At 40.3% G+C, this 26,772-nt stretch overlaps 1 protein-coding gene across 1 annotated transcript in view; it reads right to left on the bottom strand.

Moving 5' to 3' along the window:
• LOC122558098 (anoctamin-9-like) overlaps positions 1-26,772 on the bottom strand; it is a 108,485-nt gene that overhangs the window by 19,744 nt on the left and 61,969 nt on the right. The window contains exons 11-14 of the mRNA XM_043706418.1: positions 22,308-22,405; positions 12,714-12,850; positions 8,263-8,415; positions 6,965-7,112 (exon numbers count right to left, since the gene is read on the bottom strand). Of these exons, the coding sequence (XP_043562353.1) occupies positions 6,965-7,112; positions 8,263-8,415; positions 12,714-12,850; positions 22,308-22,405 (536 nt within the window). The remainder of the gene's footprint in view (positions 1-6,964; positions 7,113-8,262; positions 8,416-12,713; positions 12,851-22,307; positions 22,406-26,772) is intronic.

Consider the following 26,772-nt stretch of genomic DNA (forward strand, 5'->3'; position numbering starts at 1 on the left):
AAATAGGACATTTGGACCTACTACTACTAATAGCAACCACTTAGCCGAGTTTGAGCATGCCAGGAATAAGATAGAGTCATAGAGATGTACAGCATGGAAGCAGACCCTTCAGTCCAACTTGTCCATGCTGATCAGATTTCCTAATCTAGTCCCATTTGCCAGCACTTGGCCCATATCCCTCTAAACCCTTCCTGTTCATGTACCCAACTTTTAAATGTTGTAATTATACCAGCCTCTACTACTTCATCTAGCAGCTCATTCTTATACATACACCACCCTCTGTGTGAAAAAAGTTGCCCTTAGGTCCCTTTTAAATAGTTCCCCTCTCACTCTAAACCTATGCTCTCTAGTTCTGCACTCCCCACACCAGAGAAAAGACCTTGTCATCTTACCCTATCCATGCCCATTATGATTTTATAAACCTCAAGAAGATCACCCTCAGCCTCCGATGCTTCAGGGAAAACAGCCCTAGCCTCTTCAGCCTCTCCCTATAGCTCAAAACCTCCAACCCTGGCAACATCCTCATAGATCTTTTCTGAACCCTTTCAAGTTTCAGAAAATCCTTCCTATAGGAGAGAGACCAGAATTGCACACAATATTCCAAAAGTGGCCAAATCAATGTTCTGTACAGCTGCAACATCACCTCCCAACTCCAGTACTCAATGCTTTGGCCAATAAAGGAAAGCATACCAAATGCCTTCTTTACTATCCTATCTCCTGCAATTCCACTTACAATGGACTATGAACCTCCACTCCAAGGTCTCTTTGTTTAGCAACACTCACCAGAACCTTACCATTAAGTGTATAAGTCCTGCCCTGCTTTGCCTTTCCAAAATGCAGCACCTCATCTAAATTAAACTCCACCTGCCATTCCTAAGCCCATTGGCCCATCTGGTCAAGATCCCATTGTACTCTGAAGTAACTTTCTTCACAGTCCACAACATCTCCAATTTTGGTGGCATCTGCAAACTTACTAACTATAACTCCTATGTTTATCCAAATAATTTATATAAATAATGAAAAGCAGTGGATCCAGCCCGATCCTTGTGGCACACCACTGGTCAAAGGCCTCCAGTCTGAAAGGCAACCCTCCACCACCACCCTCTGTCTTCTACCTTCGAGCCAGTTTTGTATCCAAATGGCTAGATCTTCCTATATTCCGTGTGATATAACCTTGCTAACGAGTCTACCATGAGAAACTTTGTCGAATGCTTTACTGAAGTCCATATACATCATGTCCACCACTCTTCCCTCATCAATCCTCTTTGTTACTTGTTTGAATAACTGTGAACAACAGACTTAGATTCATGCCTGATGGGTCTGAAGTGAATAATTGGATCCAGAGTTGAGAGTGTGGTGCTGGAAAAGCACAGCAGGTCAGGCAGTATCTGAGGAGCAAGAGAATCAATGTTTTGCGCATAAGCTCTTCATCAGGAATGAAGTTGTGAGCCTAGGGTGTTTAGAGATAAATGGGAGGGGGATGGGGCTGGGGGAAGATAGCTGGGAGTGCTATAGGTAGATGAAGGTGGGGATAATGGTGATAGGTTGGAGAGGAGGGTGGATAGGTGGGAAGGAAGATGGATAGGAAGGATAGGTCATGAGGGTGGTGCTGAGTTGGAAGGTTGGATCTGAGATAAGGTGGGGGAAGGGGAAACGAAGAAACGGTGAAATCTACATTAATCTTTGTGATTGCAGGGCCCCAAGGCGGAAGATAAGGCATTTTTCTCTAGTGGTTAGGGTTTAGTGATGGAGGTGGCCCAGCACCTGCATGTCCTTGGCGGAGTGGGAGGGGGAGTTAAAGTGTTTGGCAATGGGATGATGGGGTTACTTCATTGTGTGTCCTGGAGATGTTCAATGAAGCGTTCTGCAAGTAGGTGTCCTGTCTCTCCAGTGTAGAGGAGACCACATCAGGAGCAACAGATACTGTAAATGACATCTGTGGAAGTTCAGAAAATTTCAGAAAGTGTCGAGTACATCTTAATTATTATTGGCCATTTCTCCAAAATGAGATTATGTAGTAAATATCAGAAACTGAAAACTAGTTTTACACTATAATTTGTCTAATTATAGATGGAGAAAGGAAAAAGTTCTGAAGCACACAAAAACAAATTGCTGGAGAAACTCAGCACATCTGACAGCATCTGTGGAGAGAAAACAGAAGTAACATTTTGAGTCCAGTGACCCTTCTTCAGATCTAAAAGCAGCTGAGAAAAGGTGGTATTTATGCTGATGATAGGAGATAGAAGTTATGGAGTAGGGTGGGGAATGGTGAAGGAGTGAGTGAAGGTGAGTGGTGGAGAAGGAGCCCAGAGTGAGAGAGAAAAAAATGTTAGGCAAAGGGGTACTTGATAGAAAGCCAGGGAAGAAGGTAGGCGAGATAAGTCATAATGGGGACTATGAATGGTGAAAGTGGGTTGGCTGTGCTGAAAGCAACCCATGTCACGATAGGATCTACGGCATTGGGGTATCATGATTTTAAGAAGCTGTTGAATATTTTGATGCCACTGTCTAAGGCTATGCCCTCTTTTCCTTCTTATCTAAGGATGTTAAAGATTTTTTTAAACTATGAAAGCTCGCCACTTCTTCATTTGAAACTGTGCCTGAAGAATGAAAAGGAAGGATGATATAATTTACTACATAATGGGCTATTTGTTATAACTTCTATTCTCCATTGTGTTAAAGATAATAAGATATTGGTCTAAATTAAATTGGAAATATTAAAGTTAACTAACCAACTATATTGTGAAAACTGAACTCCTCGTGTGGCACTCCTCCCCCCAATAATTGTTCAATTCTGACAAAATTACTGTTAGGGTGTTTGTTCTTGACACAGTTTGGATTAAGGACCTACTTTTGGCTCAACAAAACTCTGCCTCTTATTTTCAGACACAAGCAGATCATGAATGATTTTCCTTCTGGGGCAGGAATTGAACATTGAGGTTCTTTCTGGTCTCTGATCCTACCACTGGAGAAAAGTACTGACAGGCCTATATTTTCATGTAGCAACCTACAAACTGTCTAGTGGGGAGGCTGTGTGGCCAATTAGCAGCCATGAGGTCACAAATAAAACCAGAACTGAAAATGTACAGGCCTAATTTAAATAAATTGTATTAGCTCTCATTTACTGATTAGTTTCCTATATTATTCATGAACCAGAAAAAGCTGAGACCCAGTGTAGGACAATCCCTCACTTTACAAATGAAGACCTGGAGGTCTGCCTTGAGGCAGTGATGGGCAGGGAGGTTCTTTTTCTAAAGCAGAAGTTCACAATCATATAGGCCTGCAAAAATAGTTGACACCAAAGTATGATTATGAGGGACTGGGTGCAGTGCATTAAAAGGTTCAGTTATCTCCTTTGCTCTTGCAAGGTGAGTAAAAGTTAGACTTTCATGTCAGGTCTCTAGGCGTTCTTTCTTCAGAAATATGGGAACATAAGAGCAGGAATAAGCCATACAGCCAATTGAGTGTGTTATACCATTCAAAACGATTATCCACTCCAATGCTTTTCCCACATTGTCCCCATAACCCTTTACATCACTGATAGATTTCTAAATGGCAGTCTCTTAGACATTAAATCAGAGGTGCCTGAGGGCATATGTTGCTCCTGAATATGACAGAAATGTGTGACTTACTGATCTCTCAGCAAGGTTCACTGTTATGTTGGTACTACCTTTGGAACCAGGAATTATACACAAGGTAACCAAATGGTTAATATGAACAGGAACACTTTGTTAATGATGCTCACATCTCCAAAGCTGGTTCTTGAGTGGACCAAAGTTCTGCCAATCCAGGTCACCTGATCAGCTCTGTTAAAGGGGCAACACCCCCAACTATATATATAAAAAACACATTGCGTTGGAGTGGACCTGCCAGAACTGATACATAAAACTTCTTACATCGATGAGCTATTGGAATTGGCCATAAAGCCATGTAGTGTATTTTTTTTCTCTTTTGCCACAGCTTGAGAAACTGTTACATAATACCAGTGAAAGTGAGGAATGATTACCATCACACACATCATCTCTGACATGGAATTATCTTTCACACGAGCATGTTCATTGCATTGAGGCAAAGAGGTACTCAGAACCAGTGAAAGCTCAATCCAACCCAACCTGCTGGAAGGATATGAGCTCCTGGCATCACCTGAGACTGAAGGGAGCTGCATGTAATAAAAATTTCCATTTTTGTTTTTGGTATTATTTTGGGTATTAAAGGTGAGTATCCTTGGTGGAGAAGAAACTGCAATTTGTAGAATTAAGAGGGTGCCTTCACTCCTATCTATCCAAGTGCATTCTAAAAATTGTGCTGCATTAAAACATTTCAGCATTGCTTAGTGATTCTGCAATGAAGTGCTTCTAATGCAAGAATATCATTCTTTCGATCACAAATGTGTGCAGTACTTTAGTTGTGGTCTCACCAGTGTCCTGTATCCACCTCAGAACAAACAACACATCTTACAAGTGCATCTTTTACTAGATTATCTTGCAAGCCTACAGATAGACTAGCATTCAGTAAGAAGGAGGTGATAGTGGCAGCTGTGATCTCAGATCTCAGAGGACAGAGCAGCCTTGCTCAGCTGAGCTCAACTGAGTTGTAGGACTCGCATGAAAAGAGGTTTTACTTGCTTTTGCCCGAAATGTCGATTTTACTGCTCCTCAGATGCTGCCTGAACTGCTGTGCTCTTCCAGCACCATTAATCCAGAATCTGGTTTCCAGCATCCGCAGTCATTGTTTTTACCTAGTAACTGATGTATACCCACATGACATATTGCCCTGAGGCAATGCAGGCTGAGAATGGTGGATTCCATTCAACTTGTACACACTAACATAACTAAGGGCTTTGAGAAAAGTATTCCTCATTGAGAGGATTGCTAAACAGGACACAGACATATACAGCAGCGCTCAATGATGTTTAGAGAAGGCAGGCTGTATTATGTAGCCTTAGTGAGTGGCACTGATAGCAAGAAATATTTGCAGCAGAATCCAGTTGTGCTCCAACTTTGACTCCCCAACGGCCATCCAGAGCACCAACCAAACACCAAGATAGCCAGATAAAAAATGAATGAGGTGCCACTCTAAAAAGGCATTATTAGTCTGCTGGGCTTGTCTGAGGGACTGTGAAGTAGGGTCTAATAATAGAGATGTTTACTTGGCACCTTCATTTTTAAGAATGACTGTCACCTGCTTCTCATCTGCAAGCAGAAATAAGTAAGTAGGTGGCTTACAAGGCCACAAAAGAAGCATAACATAGAAGCATCACATAGGGCCAAACAGAGTAGGTCACTGGTAATTGTTTCATCTCCAACCGTGCACGTATTCTAACTTTACACTCAATGTAAATACTGACAACTCCAGCTGTATAAGCTCTCAATTTTTAAGTGGCAGCTTCATTGTTTTTGGAATACTTTGGAGACTTGAAATCTAAGGGAGTAAATCCTGATAAAATATCTCAAATAGAGCCCAAAAATGAACAGATATCTAATTATGTTACTTTTCCAGACAACGTTTGAATCAATTACATTTCTTTGGATCCAACTGAAGAGATTGAGGAGGAAGCCCTGGTGTTTGGATATGGCAGTGTGTCCATATATTTTGATCAAGCATGCATACTAGAGTGGATATTCCAGTTTTGCAGAAAATTATTAACACAACATAGGAGACACCAGTTACAATGTTTAATCTGGAATTGACCAAAAAAGGAAAATAAATATGAGATGGAAAGCTCCCAAAAGAAAGAAACGAGAAAAAGAAAAATAAAGTTATTAAGGGAAATAAGGATCATTGCACAGGGACAGTGAAACCTTAGGACATTTATGCATCCTTCATTGGCAGTAAGATTGAATCTGCTCTAGGTTGCATCTTCAATGGAAGTGCTTTCAATGCAGCTCAAAGTAAATTCAAGCCCATGCCTTCCAATTAAAGGAAGCTTTATTTCTGCGATGCTAGAAGGGTGATGACTTCTTGCATTGTATGAGCAAATATGGAACACAATACTTATAATTTGTACATATCTAATACCACCTGTGTGCTAATAGCTAAGCACATAAGTAAACTGTGCTCCCTTTTATGTATGCACTGAGTGCCTTGTGGGGGCCATGACTGTCCCCCTGTTGTTTTGCCACTTTCATGCACCTAGTCTGTCTGTGATCAGCATGCAGCTAAGCACTTCACCAACATCTCAACATGATCCTCTGATTGGGAATTAGGCAGTTTCTCAGTGTTGATTCTACCCTTCCCTTATGAAACTTGCCAGTGCTAGGAAGGGAAACAGGAAAGTGTTACACTTAGCTGTACCAACACTATCATCATCTACCACCTCTTCCATACATTTAGTGGGGCATAAAGTCAAATGTCTCAGCGTATCAATGATTTGACTAAAGGCTTGTCTTTCAAGGATTTGACTATTCAATAAATAATAATTCTTGCTTATTTCAGGAACATGTTTGCACCCTTTATTAATCTGGTTCTAAAAAGCTAGGTAAAATGGGGATTTTGCGAATACCAAGATATAAACAGAGGTGAGAAGAACAGAAAATAAGCAGATTTTCTCTAGACAGAGTAAGAAATGAAACTAGGGCGAAGTGTCAGACCAGGAATGGGTGATAGAAATCAGGAGGCAGCCTAGACATCTGCGAGTAATGAGAAATCTTTGATGATAAGAACAATAATTGATGAATGTACCATAGGAACTAATTAATTTATGCTGGGGCATTCATTTAACATGTGCTTTTAAGTTGATAAAATTAGGGTTGAGTAAATGTGTGTACATGTGACTTAATGCATGTAATAGGAATGAACACTTGCGGCTTTTAAGAGTACTGTCTTAGAATGCTCAAGGTTAGATTCTCGTGTATATGGGTAAATAAACAATCATAATCTCCTGGTTGTTTGTCAAATTGCACCACAACACTAACAAGATTTTACTGTATATTTTGTACCATTTTAATCCACATAATGTACTCACTCACTGTTGCTTTTTTTTTGATGTGCACAATAACCATAACCGTACTTGTACACTTGTCGAGGGATGAAATCTGATGTGATGGAAATTACCAAGCCATTTCCAATAATAGCAAGAACACCGATTACTTCCAGAATGTCCAACCATATACCTGAAACACAGACACAGAGATATCTGTCATCCATAATTTTCTAATTGCCATAATATGAAAATTCAAAATGTTTGAGTAACTTTTTCTAGGTTTGCTTCCTTAATTTTTCCTGTCTCCTTCATTTAAGTTATTGTTCCATTGATTTCACATGCCTGCAGTAACTTGTCCAAGTGATAATGTGTGTTGGTGCTGGAACCCCAAAGGAATAATGTGATAAAACATGTTCCCAGCATGCACTCATACTCATTGAGAGGGCATTTTGATATTTTGAGAATTCCAGCCTCCAGCTCCATGCTTTTCCGTCCAAATCCACACATCATTCAATTCCAAATATGTACTTATGACTGGTGAGGTCTATGTTGGAAGCATAGTTTCAAAAAGATCATTTAAAGTGTTGACAAGTTACTTGACTATTAAGTTAAAGAAAATCTACCTGTCTTGACTTCCTCAAAAAATAAAACAGAAAAGTTTTGAACACTTAGCAGATTTCTACTGTCTGTAATTTTCCGATTTGCACTTCTACTGGCCCTGGATTTTCTTCACATTACCTTCACATCATTACCATACACTGATCTGCATTTTTTTCTTTTTTCTGTATATCCAGAAGTGCTCTGACACACAACTGAACTTTTTTTTTAACCATCACCGAATCATCTGTGGTATTATTTTAATCTATTAACCACTGATCTGCATATTTGAAAAACAGTCGAGAATGTGGTGCTAGAAAAAGCACAGCAGGTCAGACAGCATCCAAGGAGCAGGAAAATCAATGTTTTGGGCAAAAGCCCCTCATTCTCGATGAAGGGCTTTTGCCTGGAATGTTGATTTCCCTGCTCCTCGGATGCTGCCTAACCTGCTGTGCTTTTTCAGCCCCACACTGTTGACTCTAATCTCCAGCATCTGCCAATCAATTTCAGATGGATGTACTTCTGGCCAGCTAAGTGAAGCTGCTTAAATAATGGGAGTTGAGTAGCATGTACTATCGAGCACCAACAATCGAGCAAATTGCGCATTAATAGTTTGTAAGGTAGAATATAGAAGTTTTCTGTGATCTCACCTAATACAGATCAAACTCTGCTTTGTCAAAATTACACATAACACATACAGTGAGTACCACACAGCCAAATAAATCGCATTGGTTATATCTTACCAATATCTTTTGCTTTTCGTGGTATCGGTCGCCTGAGAAGCCAAATCATTTTTTTAGCATCCAATCGAATTTCAAATAGGTTATTTAAAAATGCAAGTAATGGAGCCAAGGGGAACGCTGCGACAAATATTGTGGTAAAACCATACTGAATTGCTGAAAAAGAAAAGAGATTGATTACAGAGTTATCACAGCTATGTATCAAGACAAATAACGACAACGCTGATGATCACTGTTGGAGGCATTCTGCTTTTATTAATTCACAGGTTGTAGGCATCATTGGCTATCCCAGAACTTACTCCTAATCCCTAATTGCTCAGAGGGTTATTAAGGGTCAACCACATTGCTATGAGTCTGAAATCACATGTAGGCCAGACCTAGTATGGGTTTCAGTTTACTTCCCTAAAATATACTATTGAACAAAATTGTTACTTCCTCTCTCGCAATAGTCATCGAAAAATTCATAATTCCAGATTTTTATTAATTTCAAATGCATTCAAACCCAGGTACCCAAAACATAACACTGAAAGAACTGTGAATGTTGGAAATCAGAGACAAAAACATAAATCGCTGGATAAACTCAGCGGGTCTGGCAGCATCTGTGGAGAGATGTCAGAGTAAATGTTTCGGGTCCTGTGACCTTCTTCAAAGTATAGTCCATCACTATCTTTCAGATTGCTGCTAACAAACAAACCTAAAGATCCTTGTGTTGAACTTAATTGCTATTCAGAAAAGAAGCACCCATCTATATACCATATCTGGAAGGATCAAGTGAAAGGCATAATTCAAAACCAGTGGAAAGGGTAGTGGCAGTGGCAATGAATGTCAACACCAGCACCTCATGCACAGTTAATTGATGTTAGAAGTTAACTTTTTTTCGGGACAGTCTCTCCTTTAATACAGCACTGTGTCTTTTCCTCACCATTTTAGAACACGTATAACCTTTTAGTAATTTGTGCATGGGGTGCTACGAGCAAGCCACCATTTCGTGTCCATGAGAAGGTGATGGTGAACTATTTCCCTGAATTATTGAGTAGGCCAGTTCAGACAGCAGTTAAGAGACAACCATTTTGCTGCAGATTTAGAGTGAAATATAGGCCAGACTGTGTAAGGATGATAGATTTCCTTCCTTAATAAAAGCAAAATACTGTAGATGCTGGAACACAGAGAATGCTGGAGAAACTCAGCAGGGCTAGCATCTGTGGAGAGAGAAGCGGAGTTAACGTTTTGCATCTGGTAGAATCATCTTCAGTACTAGGATTCACATTTTCTTTCCTAAAGGGTTTTAGAGAAATCTTTTTTTAAAAATAACTATGATTGCCATTTTCATGATTGCCATTACCTATAATACTTCTTTCTTAAGTTCAAGATTTATTGAACTAAGTTTAAATTCATAAGCTGTTATGGTAGTATAAACAAAAGAACTGTGGATGCTGGAAATCAGAAACAAAAACAGAAATTGCTGGACAATCTCAGCTGGTCTGACAGCATCTGTGCAGATAAACCAGAAGTAATGTTTCAGGTTTAGTGACCCTTCTTCAGAACTGGAGAACTTCTCCCAAATGAAGAAATAAACAAACAAAGCTGTACACGTAGGCCGTTAGAAACACCTTAACACAAGAATTTCAATCTATTTCCAAATATCATCTATTAAAGTAACTTAATCCCAGAGATTACTCATCTCTCACATATATTTCAGTTTTATAAAAATTTTTACTTCACTGACTTTCCCTATTTTTGTTTTTTTGAACTGTGGAAACAATTTTATTATTTTTTTCTAACTCTGCAGGCATGAATCTTTCACAATTCTGATGGTCTAAACTTTGTTAGTTCTAACAACTTGCTATATCGCTTTACAAGTCAATTTTGGTAATGAATTGTGCATGTTCAATTTCTTTAAGGCAGTAGTTGAGTCTTGGAATCTGAAAGGATTTTATCTTTGTTATTACATTGACTTTGTGATAATCAATCTTTTAGTGCAAATAGGTCACCTGCCCTGAATGAGTAGACTCGATGGGCCAAAGGGCTTTTTTGTGCTGCAGAACTCTATGCTTCTACGACGTACTGAAAATGAACGAGAGATGTGTCATGAGGTGTCTTAATGTTGGCACATGTGAGATGCTAACACCCATTGGCCTGGTGTATTTTTAGCTGTTGCCCTTCAAGCATGCCCTGAGATGTCGGTGCTAGATCTCCAACAGAGAGGTCTATAGGAACAAGCAGCAATCTAGTTACCAGGTAACTGTCCTGACTTTCATGTCAGAAATTGTCCACAGCTAGTTTGTATCTGGAGGATGCATAGGGAAATGGTATTATAATGAGATGAGATTAAATAATAATGAGATGTTAATTGAATTGAATGATTTATTGCCACTTGTATTTAACAAATAAATAGTGAAAAATGTAATACGTCGGCACATGCCAGCCCTATTTTAAGTTGCAGAGGATATTAAGATACAGCTAAAAACAGAGTTCCTCCTCCCTTGCTCCACTCAACATCAGGAGATTCCTTGTCCACCAACTCCCCCCACATCACAGTCCGTTCCAGAAGTCTGACTTTGGGACCACCACCGGTCCCTCACCAGGAGCATCATACTGGGCCTACCATGCTGCCAATGCAACTGGTGCTCCCATCAATTTACCAGGAGTACTAATTTGGGCTCACCGCTTTGCCACAGCTGACTGACATCAGCTGCAGAGGCCACCCTGCTGCCTTCTCTGCCGACCACAGAGGCCAAGCTGCTATTGCTGCCATCTTGAAAATTGGTGCCATTGCTACTGTCTCAAGTGATCCACTGGGCCCACCAATGTTGAAGTTGCCATGCTCCGACACCATCTCTCGCTGCTGGGCCCAACTTGCTGCTGTCGCAAACTCTCTGAGAGCTCACTCTTTTCCTCCATGCTGGGTTCGCACTTCCTGAAGAGCCAACTCCTGCTGCCGCTACTGTACATGCTTGGGAGGCTCATTCTCACCCTACCGAGGAAGCAGAAAAGACCTCCAAAGAGGGGAAAAAAGAGAGCAAAAGTAAAAAGAAAAAATAAAGAAAGCAGATGAAAGTCGACGAGCCTCAGGCTAGGAGCTCGGATGCAGCCCTGCTCTTTCAGAGCCATCTTGGACTTGAATACACACAAATAGGCCTTTCCCTGCTCACTAGCAAGAATCTCATATTGTCACTCAACACTTGGTTGGAAAATGTTTCATTCAACATTGAGAAAATCCTCACTGGTTATCTATGTTATTTTCTCAACTTTCTCACTGCCCTTGTTATGCAGGGACTGGAAGACTCCATCTGTTGTCTTTTTTGTTTAGTCTTTATTAAATGATCATGTTAGGGTTCAGTATTGTCCTTATCACTCTCTGAAATATGGCTGACCTGCAGCCACAACTGTTCCTTCCTTCAATTTTAAAGGATATTACCTAAAATCATTCATGGAATAAGTGAAATGACATCGGTGAACTTCAACCTCTGTAAATTTTCTACCTGACCATCCTGAGATGAAGACATATTTGGACAGTACTGACTCATCCATGTAATTTTCTCATTTTTATCTTGACTGATTGTCTCCACCACACCCAGTGCACCAGGCCCACCCCACTTTTCTCCTCCTCATTCCTCATCCGACCCTCTATCATTTACTGGATCCCACTTCCATACCTCCATTCCCCGACCTAATCCAAAATCATCTCACCATCAATTCGCCCTTGTTGAGCTGAGTTTTGATGCAAAGTTTCATTTGCCTGTGGTCCTCCCTTGTACCAACTGGTGTTAACTAAGGAAAACGATAGGTAATACACATAACTGCAGAAAGCTGGCAGATGCATACTACTTGTAAATAATTCTGAACAACATGCCATGGGATCCTCATGCTCCACTGACTTTATCTTTAAGGTAGGACATAATTAAAAAGTCATTTTTCTGTAAATAAGCATTTATAGTACGTGAAATCATTAGCAGCCACAGCCTGGCATATTGTTCAACACTCCAAAAACACATTGATAACTTTATTGCTCTACCTCAATCTACTGATGGGAAATGGAAATTTCACTTTTCCACCATATTAAGTCATTTTGCTTATCCAGTTTCCTGCTCTTGGACTATATAAAATTTCCTAACAATTCAAAATAATAATTAAGCACAAAGAAGTTCAGGAGATTTGCAACATCTAAAAAGTGCTACTGAGAAGCTGTCCTCTTTCCTTCAAGAAGGCAAATATTAAAAACAAGTTTTAAACACTTGAGGAAACAACTGTTAGAGTTAACAAAGTTAAAAATCACACAACACCAGGTTATAGTCCAACAGGTTTAACTGGAAGCTTTTTAACTTTGTACACCCCAGTCCAACACCGACATCTCCAAATCATTAGAGTTAACGTTACAGTACAATACGATAAGCATTTAGGTTGGGCATATAGTACAGTGAAAGAGGGATTAGGTTTGAGAGTAATGGACTTACCCATTTCTAAAAACTCATTGAAAAATGAGTAAGAGTTGAATTCATTTAAACTGTAATTTTTGATCCAGTGTTTAGTTACGTCCTCAACTTTCTTTGTTGAGCGCATTGATTTCTTCCTCCACTTAAACTTCAAGATTCTGTAATGTACACCAAGGATAATTAAGTTAAATAAGGATGGACTTAACATATAACATCAAAATATGAATTCTAAGTACAGTACATGTATATCATACAGTAGTATTGCCTAGAAATCAGATTTCATTCAGATATTTTTGTGTAATGGATCGAGCACATATTGTTTTTGTTTAAGGGTAAGATTAAAGTAGCCAGCATGTAATGTTCATGCTACCTAAAAATTTTAATCAGACAAATATAGTGCTGATTTTTCCCACATTATTCATTGGCTGCATACTTATTGAGATTGTTAGCAATATTAGGCAAATGTAGTTCTACTTAAAACAGCCAGCACCTCATAAAAAGATATACTCTGGCTGAAAATCCAAGGGCAATTGGCTGAAGAAGGAAATGAGCTGACAGCAAAATTATCTGATGCTGCACTGGAGACCTTGGTGTAGGCAGCAGAGGAGAAAGGAGACATCAATTTGTTTCCATGGAACACAAAGCCTTCCTGAATATACATTTAGGAAAAAGTTGGAAAAGCTTAACAGGTGTCTCAATGTCAAAAGCAGTATACCAAGGACTCGGCTGCAATGACAGAGAAAAGATATTATTTTCAAAAAGAGTTCAGATAAAAACAGTTGAAAGTATGTCCTTATCGTTGCTACTTAGAGCCACATTAATTATAACACCGATAGTCTTCACAACACTCCCATTCATTCCTCTAGTTATGACGTATAGTACACTTACCTCAATCACTTTATGCTCACAGACTCTCAGTGAGAGTTAGAGGAAGATATTTGCATAATGACTCATCAGCCATCGGTGCACAGGAAAGAGGGTATCAAACATGCCACTTTGCAATAGGGTGAGACTGCATGCTAGTTCTGACATAGATACAAACTTAGAGGGTCCTGCCTACTGAAGGTAGTACACAGGCATACACCAGGAAATGCTAGAGAAACAGGGCAACTCCCAGAAAATTTTGTAGAGCATGAAATGAGCAGCTCCAAATTGTCTTAAGCCAATAATCAGCATCCCTTGTGCAGTATAAGTGTTGATTTCCCCTTGAATTGGTACTCTTGCAAAATGTCTTGATTTGTGCAAGACAAAAAGCATCATTAAAATGTTTTAGCAGCAATATTCAGGATATACATTAGTAAGTGAATAGGTAAAGACTTGAACAATGTAGGAAAATAGGAAATTGTTGATTTTGGCAGGAAGAATAAATATAAGCATTTTATCTCACTTTTGAGAGCTGCAGTGATCTAAAATGCAAAGGGATATGTATCTAGTGCATAGAGTCATAAAGATGTACACCACAGAAACAGATCCTTCAGTCCAGCTCGTCCATGCCGATCGGATATCCCAAACTAATCTAGTCCCATTCGCCAACACTTGGGCCCATATACCTCTAAATCCTTCCCATTCATATACCCATCCAGATGCCTTTTAAATGCTGTAATATTTCAGCCTCCACCACTTCCTCTGGCAGCTTATTCCAACATATATGCATGAAAAGGTTGCCTCATAGGTCCCTTTTATATTGATCCCCTCTCACTCTAAACCTACGCCGTCTAGTTCTGGACACTCCCACCCCAGGGAAAAGACTTTGTGTATTTATCCCATCCATGCCCCTCATGATTTTATAAATCTCTATGAGGTCACCCCTCAGCCTCCAACGCTCCAGGGAAAACAGTCCCAGCCTAATCAGCCTTTCTCTATAGCTCAAATCCTCTAACCCTGGCAACATTCTTGTAAATCTTTTCTGAACCCTTTCAAGTTTCACAACATCCTTCCGATAGGAAGGAGACCAGAACTGCATGCAATATTCCAAAAGTGGCCTAACCAATGTCCTGTATAGCTGCAACATGACCTCCCAACTCCTATACTCAATGCTCTTGAATAACAAAACATTACAATGCAAGTTCAGCTTTTCAGTACTCAAACAGTTCAACTGTTTTATCAAGCATCTTAATTTGAGTTTGCTCCCTGGCTATGAAGTCATCTATCTGCGACGATCTGACCCAATTTATCAGGATGAAATTAAAACTTTCCAAGGAAGACTAACAATAAAAAGTCATTCCTGACCTATACTGCTTATTACCTAACTCTAGGTGACCTCCAATCATGAACCCCTTTATTTATCACACATGCTTCAAATTCCACAGAACTATCCCTTGAAATTGCATCATGAAGTTTCTCTTTGTGATACCATTTGGACATTAGTGGGTCTACTTCCGTTTGAAAACAGCCTATGTTAAGCAAGGTAAACCTAACTAAAAAATACTATAGCATCCTGCAGCAATGGAATCCATTTGAACAGCTTTACAACCAAGTTTGTCTTTGAAACCCTTCGTCACTAGTTTGGCTTTGGTCTTACATATCCCAACAGGGAGCACTTCTTATGTAAAGGTCGGCTGTATCTGGTACGTATATGCATCAAATTTCAGCTCTCCAACTCTTTTTGATATGCATTATTTATTAATTCATCTTCTTTTTTTTGTAGCCACTAAAATATTTTGATCACAAGCACTTCTACTTCTCATACTATTCACAGCTTATTCCATTATCCTTGTTCCTATTAATCTGCAACCTTATAATTAATTGACCTCATAGTTAGGGATCCTCTTGGAAGCAGTGACCACAGTATTGTTGAATTAAGAATAAATATGGAGAGTGTGAAATTAAAATCCAATACCGGGGTCCTGCACTTAAACAAGGGAGACCACAATAGGATGAGGGAGGACTTCGCTAAAGTAGACTGGAAACAAAGATTTTATGGTGGGACAGTTGACGAGCAGTGGAGAACTTAATAAGCAATTTTTCAAAGTGCTCAACGAAAGCATATTCCAGTGAAAAGGAAGGACTGTCAGAAAAGAGGTAATCTGCCATGGGTGTCTAAGGAAAAAAGGAGGCCAAATCCCTATCAAATTGAAAGGGAAGGTATACAAAGTGGCCAAAAACAGCAGGAAACTTGAAGATTGGAAAATCTTTAAAGGTCAACAGAAATCCACGAAAAGAGCTATAAAGAAATGTAAGATAGAACATGAGAAAATATTGGCACAGAATATAAAAACAGATAGCAAAACTTTCTATAATAATATAAAACGAAAAAGATACGCTAATGTAAATGTTGGTCCTTTACAGAATGAGAAAGGGCATTTAGTAATGGGATATTATGAAATGGCTGAGGCATTGAACAGGTGTTTTGTGTTGGTCTTCACAGTGGAGGACGCTAATAACATGCCAGCAATTGACAAAGAGACGAAGGTAACTGGAAACAATCATTATTACAGAAGAGGTAGTGTTGGGCAAGCTAATGGAGTTAAGGATAAACAAGTCTCCTGGCCCAGATGGAATGCATCCCAGGGTACTAAAAGAGATGGCAGGAGAAATAGCAAGTGCACTTGTGATAATTTTCCAAAATTCACTGGACTTGGAATGTTCTAGCAGATTGGAAAACAGCAAATGTGACACCACTGTTTAAAAAGGGAGATAGACAAATGATGGGGAATTATAGACTTGTTAGCTTAACTTCTGTAGTGGGGAAGATACTATTATCGAGCAGGGCATCAAAATAGAAACTGTCTTGTTGGGCAAAGGCAGTCTGGGTTCATGAAGGGCAGGTCATGCTTTACTAATCTTTTGGAATTCTATGAAGACATTATGAGCAAGGTGGACAACCAGGACCCAATGCATGTGGTGTACTTAGATTTTCAAAAGGCCTTCAACAAGGTGCTGCACAGAGGCTGCTGCATAAGATAAAGTTGCGTGGTGTTAAGGGCAATGTTTTAGCATGGATAGAGGATTGGTTGACTAACAGGAAGCAAACAGTGGGGATAAATGTGTGCTATTCTGGTTGGCAATCAGTAACTAGTGATGTACCTTGTGGATCAGTTTGGACCGCAATTATTCGCAACTTATATAGATGATTTAGAGTTGGGGACCATGTGGAGTGTGTCAAAGTTTGCAGATGACACTAAGATGCGTGGCAGAGCAAAGTGTGCAGAAGGCTGTAAAGCTTTGCAGAGGAACATAGATACTTTAAATGAGTGGGCAAAGATCTGGCAGATGGAATATAATGTTAATAAATGTGAAGTCTGCCATTTTGGTAGGAGTAACAGTAAAAGGGATTATTACTTGAATGGTGAAAAGTTGCAGCATGCCGCTATGCAAAGGGACCTGGATGTCCTTGTGCATGAATCACAGAGGGTTGGTCTGCAGATACAACAAGTAATTAACAACAAGTAGTTATCCTTCATTGCTAAAGGGATTGAGTTTATAAGCAAGGAGGTAATATTGCAGCTGTACAGGGTGCTGGTGAGGTCACACCTGGATTACTGCATGCAGTTTTGGTCTTCTTACTTGAGAAAGGATACACCGGCACTAGAGGGGGTGCAGAGGAGGTTCACTAGGCTGATTCCAGAGTTGAGGGGGTTGGCTTATGAGGAGAGACTGAGTAGACTGGGATTATAGAATTTAGAAGAATGAGAGGGGGAATCTTTTAGAAACATATAAAATTATGAAGGGAATAGGTAAGATAGAAGTAGAGAGGATGTTTCCACTGGCAGGTGAAACCAGGACAAGAGGGCATAGCCTCAAAATTAGAGGGAGCAGATTTAGGACTGAATTGAGAAGGAATGTCTTCATCCAGAGAGTTGTAAATCTATGGAATTCGGTGCCCAGTGTAGTAGTTGAAGCTACTTCAGTAAATGATTTTAAAGCTAAGATAGATTTTTTTTCAATAATAAAGTAATTAAGGTATACGGTGAGAAGGCAGGTAAGTGGAGCTGAATCCACAAAAAGATCAGCCATGATCTTACTGAATGACGGAGCAGGCTCAAAGGGCCAGATGGCCTACTCTTGCTCCTGGTTCTTATGTTCTATGTTCTTAATTACCCTCCTACTTAATTCTGGGCCACTACTAGAATAGCTCCTGCTCCAATAATCAAAATTATTTTCACAAGTTTGAGATGTTTTCCTAGGGCTACACTCACTTTAACATCCAGTTTAAAATTCCGACTGAATTCTTTAGGCCTTCCACATCTCTATCTCATTTTGCCCATCCATGGATCTTATGTCACTTCACTCATTTTGCACATTTCGCTAATGTTTCTATGTGCTGATACTTTTCCCTACTATCCCTAATGGTGATATTCCTCCATTCACTAATTCCCTCTTGCATGTACATTACATTGGTAACAATTTTTGGTTATTGACTTCTGGGGCAAATAGAAAAAGCAAATGCTCCGTGTCACTTTGTTCATATTTAGTCAACTCTTCATAGGCGTTTATTTGGTCCTCAAGACTGTCCAACATATGCATATGCAAAGTGTGTACTAACTCATCACCTTGAATGACTTGTTCAGTTTCTTGAGTGTGTTATCAGTGACAATTAATTTTGGGAATTCATACTGTCACTTTGGTTGCTATAAAATTACTGTTTTTATATCACTATCTACAATCTTACCTGGACATTTCCATTCTTTCTGATTTTTGTGAGATATCATGAGTCCAGGTTTAAAATTTATTTACGGTAGCTTTATATTGTGCCTTAAGGCTCACCAAATTTTCTCTGAAAATTTAACCTTAATGAATGCTCTTCTGTCCTGCATGCAAGGCATTTAAGTTCTCACAAAAAGTGAAGCTAATTGTAATCCCTTCTGAAGCCAGGGTTAATCACTCATTACTGAAAAAATGTTTGGACAAAGAAAAATTTACTTAGATTATAGCCTCTAATAATTTGCATTGACTGCATGTGCCAGTCAGATGTTACTTTTCATTTTGTTGGTCCATAAAGCATCTCACCTCTTACAATGTAATTTCTTTCCCATAGTCTCTCGCTCAAGGGATTTCTACTACCATATCCATTATACAATATTCATATTGTCACTAGAATCCTCAAATTCATCATTGCCATAGAACCCCTTCACTGTCAGTTGGAAATTATGCATTTCCCTCGTCCAGTTCCTATCAAATTGTTCATTATCTTTTCCACCATTACTCTTTTCTCTTTATTATTTATTGTGGGGGTCAGTTTAGCTCAGTTGGTGTGTGATGCTGACAGCATGGGTTCAATTCCCACACAAGTGTTTGTGTTTATATTTGGCTAATTTCATGCCTGTAATTGATATTTCCATACTAGCCAATGGCAAGATGCAGGATTAATGGGGACAGGGTCACACTGATTTAGAAGGTAACAGACAGACTGTAGCTAAGGAAAGGAAAATTGTATGGCACGATGGTTAAACAGCATCTAGGGTGAGAGAATGAATTGTACATGTGAGGGACTGTCAGCCATGTTGCCTATATGCAATTGGTAGTGTGGCTGCAGTGCAATGACGTTGCTGGTGAAAGGCAATGCTAAATTTCAACACTTGTCCAGCTGCAAGGCGATGTTTGAAAGACGGCTGCAAGGGATGCCACTCTTGTGGCAGATATACACTGAGTGGTGAATTGTTGTAGGAAGGATGTCATAATAAGATGGAGCAGAAGTCGGACTAGAGAGACACTATAAGCGAAAGGGAGGCAGTTAATGAGGTGAATTTGGTAAGATATAGCAAGAGGACTCACTGGGTCTCGCAGTATGAAACTCTCTAAAAAAAATTAACTAAACTTAAATTTAGCCAAAAGATTCTGCCTCATGATACTTTTTTGTGGATTGAGTTTATTAACTGCTCAGTCCTATAATTTTTAAAACCTATTTTTCTAATCAATCTGTCCAGAAATGTTATTACATACTTTTGGAGTAGGTGGAATTTTAACCCAGGTCTCCAGGGGTAGGGATATTAGCAGTGCACCACAAGAGGGCTCCTTGCTCAGTCTTATAACTTGTTTCACAAATAAGTCCCACCTCCTCCTCTTTTATTAACTTTTTATTATTAAAGTGCCATCAAATCTCATTAAATTAACAATGTATAAGCACTACCTAACAGACAGTGTAACAAGGACATTACTAGGAGGGGGTAGGAAGAGAGGGAGGAGATTACATTAAAATAAAGTGCTCCATTTTAAATTTTTATAGATATTTTATTTAACGTATTTTTCTAATCAATCTGTTCAGAGATATCACTACACACCTCAGGAATAGATGGAACTTGAAGCTGGGACACTACTACTGTGCCACAAGATAGCTCCACTGCTGTTTTTGTGTCTACCCAACCAATGAATTAGTCAATTAACCCAATCACCCATTTAATTACTTGTCACATTAGCACTTCAGCACTTACCCCAATGCTCCATGTAGACTAGTAATTTTAAACAACTCTGCAAACAACCAAATATTGCTACAAATACAGATTTAACTAATAAAATTAAACAACTAGCCTAAATGTAATTGATGATCCCCTTACACAAGGGGTCTTTCCTGCTGCTAAAAAGATGTTCAGCTTTGTAAGGTTAACATAGAGAGGTAGAATAGATAATGTGCCAGTGCCTGGTCTAGGAGGCCCAGGTTCAAGATCCACCTGCTCCAGAGGTGTGTAATACCAGCTCTGAACAGAATGATTAGAAAATATCTCGGGTACCTTACGGTGCAGTGGTAATATCCTTACCACTGGCTTCAGTTCAAGTTCTACCTGCTTCAGAGGAGAGCAATAGTATTTCTGAACAAGTTGATTAGGAAAATATCTAAAGGGTAGTTTATAAAATATGAAACTCTAGAATGGCATTAGTGATGTCAAATTAGCATTACATGCTGTTTGTCATCATGATCTGCTGTATCTGTATAATCTCCGTGACTTCGATAAATGTTTGCATATATTTACATACACCAGAAGTACATGTCTATATCATAGATACTAGTTTGGAAGCAAAATGGTATCTGTTAAGCTTAAAAAAAAGGTACTATGAATGTTATGGTCTGCACCATAAAACCTTCATGTTAATCTTTCTATTCAAAGTGGCTTACTAATTCTGCTGCTTACCCATGTCTTCTCATTTTTTTCCTCTTTGTAAGAGGCTACAAATTTTTTTCACCAGCATAAAGTTTTGGTTGAAATTTGCAGAAGTTATTCAAATCAGGGGGAAGCATTTATAGTTTAAACTAAATACAGAATGCTGTTGATTGTATATAGCATAATACAACCTAACAAATTAATGAACCTTTGGTGGCTAAGGGTGCCACAAAATGATCTTGTGTCTAAATGGTACCAAAGAGTGAAGAAGGCATTTGGTATGCTTTCCTTTATTGGTCAGACTATTGAGTAAAGGAGTTGGGAGTTCATGTTGCGGCTGTACAGGAAATTGGTGGGCCACTGTTGGAATATTGCGTGCAATTCTGGTCTCCTTCCTATCGGAAAGATGTTGTGAAACTTGAAAGGGTTCAGAAAAGATTTACAAGGATGTTGCCAGGGTTGAAGGGTTGAGCTATAGGGAGAGGCTGAACAGGCTGGGGCTGTTTTCCCTGGACCGTCGGAGGCTGAGGTGTGACCTTATAGAGGTTTACAAAATTATGAGGGGCATGGATAGGATAAACAGACAAAGTCTTTTCCCTGGGGTTGGGGAGTCCAGAACTAGAGGGCATAGGTTTAGGGTGAGAGGGGAAAGAAATAAAAGAGACCTAAGGGGCAACTTTTTCACGCAGAGGGTGGTATGTGTATGGAATGAGCTGCCAGAGGATCCGGTGGAGGCTGGTACAATTGCAACATTTAAGAGGCATTTGGATGGGTATATGATTAGGAAGGGTTTGGAGGGATATAGACCGGGTGCTGACAGGTAGGACTAGATTGGGCTGGGATATCTAGTTGGGTTGGACAGGTGGACTGAAGGGTCTGTTTCAATGCTGTACATCTCTATGACTCTATGTTTAATAGCTGTAAAATGGTGTCCTTAGTAGTATATTATGCCAGGGCTCCTATAGGAAGGATGTTGTGAAACTTGAAAGGGTACAAAAGAGATTTACAAGGATGTTGCCAGGGTTGGAGGGTTTGAGCTATAGGGAGAGGCTAAATAGGCTGGGTCTAGTTTCCCTGGAGCATCGGAGGCTGAGGGGTGACCTTATAGAGGTTTATAAAATCATGAGGGGCATGGATAGGGTGAACAAACAAAGTATTTTCCCTGGGGTGGGGGAGTCCAGAACTAGACGGCATAGGTTTAGGGTGAGAGGGGAAGAATTTAAAAGGGACCTAAGGGGCAACTTTTACACACAGAGGGTAGTGCATGTTTGGAATGAGCTGCCAGACGAAGTGGTGGAGGCTGGTAAATTTACATTTTAAAGGCATCTGGATGGGTACATGAATAGTAAGGATTTAGAGGGATATGGACCAAGTGTTGGCAGATGGGACTAGATTAGTTTAGGATATGAGGTCGGCATGGATGAGGTGGACCAAAGGGTCTGTTTCCATGCTGTGTATCTCTAAGACTCTATGACTGTATGACTTAACAGATTCAATTTGAGCAAAGTGTTATCTTGTATGTCATACATTTTGGCTTGTGTGATACAAACAAGTTTACTGCTGATGAAGTTAAACTTACGGAATAGTATACTCCATAGTGGTGCTCAGCAATTGTTTCAACACCATAATCATAGACATTTGAATTAAAAGATCCGCCATGCAGCCACTTGGATGGCACTAAAAAAGAGAACATGGGTGTCAACCATTGCTCTATTCATATGTTTGTTTACAGAGTTAATTGGGATGATTTTTACCCTACACGATTTGAAAATGCTTAGCACTCTGTCTGGAAGGAACCTGAGAGTATGGAAATGAAACAGTATTTGTGGGCATGTAATAGGGTAGTACAGCACCCAGCCTCTACATTCTGCATTAAGTGAGTAAATGCAGGCTTTTCTCTTTCATTACTTAAGACCCTTGCATTAGAGAGTGCAGTATATCCTTCAGCAGGTGGTCTCCAGCCAATAGCTGCAAGACCTGAAAACAGAAGCAGAAGATAATGCACCTTAAGACGTATGGCATTATATTCACCAACAACATCATATAGCAGCTATAATGGCCAGGATTAGCTTATGTCAACTGTTTTGGAATTTATTATTGCCCAAATCACGCTTTTACACTGTATGTTTTTGTGTGGCCATATAACAAGACCTTAAATTACCTCATCTAAGTTAGTCTGCAGATTGGGTATATATGCATCACTGCATATATAATTCCAAACATTTGTGATTACCTTTATGCTAAAACAATAAGTTGGTACTACAAGATCAAGGCCAATGCTACAGAAAGACATCACCAAAATAAGGGTGAAATATAGGTGGCAAAGACTTCTTCTCTTTGATATGTCCAAGAAACTTAGGGAAGATGCATGGACCGAAATAGTGCCAATACAATAGAAGGGTGTGCTGTTTACTTCATAAAAAATGGAACCTTCTGATCTCCAATTGATCAAAGTAGAATTCATGACATAATGCCCATGGAGCGCTTTAAGCAACTTAAAATTACTTGTAAGCTCTTCAATTTGGATCATGAGAAAAAAAAGTCAAAGGATGAAGAAATGCAGGAAATATCAATTAAAAATATAACAAACAAACAAATACACTTCAACAAAATGCTAAAAAGGATCCAGAAAGTAAACATGCAAATATGTGGGCAATACTTGGACATTTAACAGCTTTACAGGAAAATTTTCTTCGCATTCATTTGTGGGATGTGGGCATTGCTGGCTGCCCAGCATTTATTGCTCATCCGTAGTTGCCTTTGAGAAGATGGTGGTGAGCTGCCTTTTTGAACCACTATAGTCCATTGCTGTGGGTTGACTCAAAATACCATTAGGGTGGGAATTCCAGAATTTTGATCCAGTGACCATGATATATTTTCAAGTCAGGAATGATGAGTGGCTTAGAGGAGATCTTGTAGTTGGTGAAGTTCCCATGTATCTTCTGCCCTTATCCTTCTCGATGGAAGTGGCCTTGTGTTTGGAAGATTATATCTAAGGATGTTGATGAATTGCTGCAGTACATCTTATAGATAGAACACATTGCTGCTACTGAGCATCAGTGGTGGAGGGTGTGGATGTTTGTAGATGTAATACCAGTCAAGCATCTGCTTTGTCCTGGATGCTGTCAAGCTTCTTGAGTGTTGTTAGAGCTGCACCCATTCAGGCAAATGTGGAATATTCCCCTTAACCATATCAGGTTTCTGTTCATTAACTACAGCTCCACCTTCAGCAATATATTACCAATCAAACTACTCTCAAATATCTGAGACCTGGATCTCTGCTCTGCTCTTTGCAACTGGATTCTCAATTTCCTGACCCACTGAAATCAGTGAGAATGGGCAATAGCACCTCCTCCATGACAATCCTCAACACTGGTGCTCCGCAAGGCTGCACATTCAGCCCCTTACTATATTCCCATGGCTGTGTGGCCAAATTTCATCCTAACTCCATCTACAAGTTCTTTGACGACAACACGGCGGCACGGTGGCACAGTGGTTAGCACTGTTGCCTCACATCGCCAGAGACTCGGGTTCAATTCCTGCCTCAGGTGACTCTCTATGTGGAGTTTGCACATTCTCCCTGTGTCTGCGTGGGTTTCCTCCAGGTGCTCCGGTTTCCTCCCACAATCCAAAAAATGTGCAGGTTAGGTGAATTGGCCATGCTAAATTGCCCGTAGTATTAGGTGAAGGGGTAAATGTAAGGGAATGGGTCTGGGTGGGTTACGCTTCGGCGGGTCGGTGTGGACTCGTTGGGCTGAAGGACCTGTTTCCACCCTGTAAGTAATCTAATCTAATCTAATCTAAAACACCATTGTTGGTTGGATCTCAAACAATGGTTAGACAGAACACAGGAAAGAGATAGAGTACTTGGTGGTGTGTTGTAAAGATAACAATCTCTCCTCAATGTCAGCAAACCTAAAGAGCTGTTATTGACTTTGGGAAGAGACAACAAAACTGCAGATGCTGGAATCCAAGGTAGATAAGCAGGAGGCTGGAAGAACACAGGAAGCCAGGCAGTATCAAGAGGTGGAGTCAATGTTTTGGGTGTAACCCTTCAGGAATTAGCGAGAAGATTTGTAGCTCAGGTTGAGGTTTTGGATGTAGGTTTGCTTGCTGAGCTGAAAGGTTCATTTCCAGACGTTTTGTTATCTTACTAGGTAACATCTTCAGTGGACCTCAGGCGAAGCAATGCTTAAAATTCCTGTTTTCTATTTAAATGTTTGGGTTTCTTTGGGTTGGTGATGTCATTTCCTGTGGCGATGTTATTTCCTGTGGTGAAGTCACTCCCTGTTCCTTTTCTCAGGGGGGTGGTAGATGGGGTCTAACTTGATGTGTTTGTTGATAGAGTTCCGGTTGGAATGCTATGCTTCTAGGAGTTCTCGTGCGTGTCTTTGTTTGGCTTGTCCTAGGATGGATGTATTGTCCCAGTCGAAGTGGTGCCTTTCTCATCTGTATGTGAGGATACTAGTGAGAGAGGGTCATGTCTTTTTGTGGCTAGATTCTTCAGGAATCACTGACTTCAGGAAGCAAGCTTGAGACCACGCCCCTATCTACAAAATGGAGTTTAACTTTCCACAAATGACAATCACCAACAATTTTTCCTGGTCCACCCACATTGATGCAACAGTCAAGAGGACACAACAAAGCTTCTACTTCCTCAGGAGGCTAAGGAAATTTAGCATGAACGTAAAGACTCTTATCAATTTTTATAGATTGTTCTGAAGATGTGGGTGTACTGTACCTTTAGGGGAGTTAAAAGCTGGTAGAGCTACCTGACAGCACCAAGTGTTCTAAACAAAATACTTGGTTGAAAGCTAAATTAGCGGGTTGCCCAGAAACGACAAAACAGATTTGAATTAGGTTAATCAGTTTAAATTATATCCCAAAAAATACCAAACTCCAATCCAGTTTGAATTTAGTATATTGACAATCTTAAAAAACCAATGACACAATCTAATGCTTTGGGGGTATAAGACCAGGGAAAATTGAATAGTTGAGAGAAGAACTGCCAAGCCAACAATATCTGCACACTGCCCAGAAAAAATAGCTCTCTTAAAAGGTACCTTTATCGATCAATAGCCTGTGAAGCAGTATCCCCAAGGAGAAGAAAGGAAGACTGAAATACAGAGAAGAACAAAAGCTAGGTAAAAACAATGACTGCAGATGCTGGAAACCAGATTCTGGATTAGTGGTGCTGGAAGAGCACAGCAATTCAGGCAGCACCCAAGGAGCAGTAAAATCGACGTTTCGGGCAAAAGCCCTTCATCAGGAATAAAGGCAGAGAGCCTGAATGGTGGAGAGATAAGCTAGAGGAGGGTGGAGGTGGGGAGAAAGTAGCATAGAGTACAATAGATGAGTGGGTGAGGGGATGAAGGTGATAGATCAGGGAGGAGGGTGGAGTGGATAGGTGGAAAAGAAGATAGGCAGGTAGGACAAGTCATGGGGACAGTGCTGAGCTGGAAGTTTGGAACTAGGGTGAGGTGGGGGAAGGGGAAATGAGGAAACTGTTGAAGTCCACATTGATGCCCTGGGGTTGAAGTATTCCGAGGCGGAAGATGAGGCGTTCTTCCTCCAGGCATCTGGTGGTGAGGGAACGGCGGTGAAGGAGGCCCAGGACCTCCATGTCCATGGCAGAGTGGGAGGGGGAGTTGAAATATTGGGCCACATTGCGGTGTGGTTGATTGGTGCGGGTGTCCCGGAGATATTCCCTAAAGCGCTCTGCTAGGAGGCGCCCACTCTTCCCACCCTACCTCTTGCAAAAATGCCTCATTCACCGCCGCTCCCTCACCACCAGACGCCTGGAGGAAGAACGCCTCATCTTCCGCCTCGGAACACTTCAACCCCAGGGCAACAATCTGAACTTCAACAGCTACCACATTTCCCCTTCCCCCACCTCATCCTAGCTTCTAACCTCCAGAAACTCGATCCCCTGACCTGTCCGGACTTGTCCGACCTGCCCAGCTCCTTCTCCACCTATCCACTCCACCCTCTCCTCCCTGACCTATCACCTACATCCCCTCCCCCACTCACCCATTGTACTCTAT

The sequence above is a fragment of the Chiloscyllium plagiosum genome, chromosome 16 (genome assembly GCF_004010195.1).
Source record: "Chiloscyllium plagiosum isolate BGI_BamShark_2017 chromosome 16, ASM401019v2, whole genome shotgun sequence".
Taxonomy (NCBI): Eukaryota; Metazoa; Chordata; class Chondrichthyes; order Orectolobiformes; family Hemiscylliidae; genus Chiloscyllium; species Chiloscyllium plagiosum.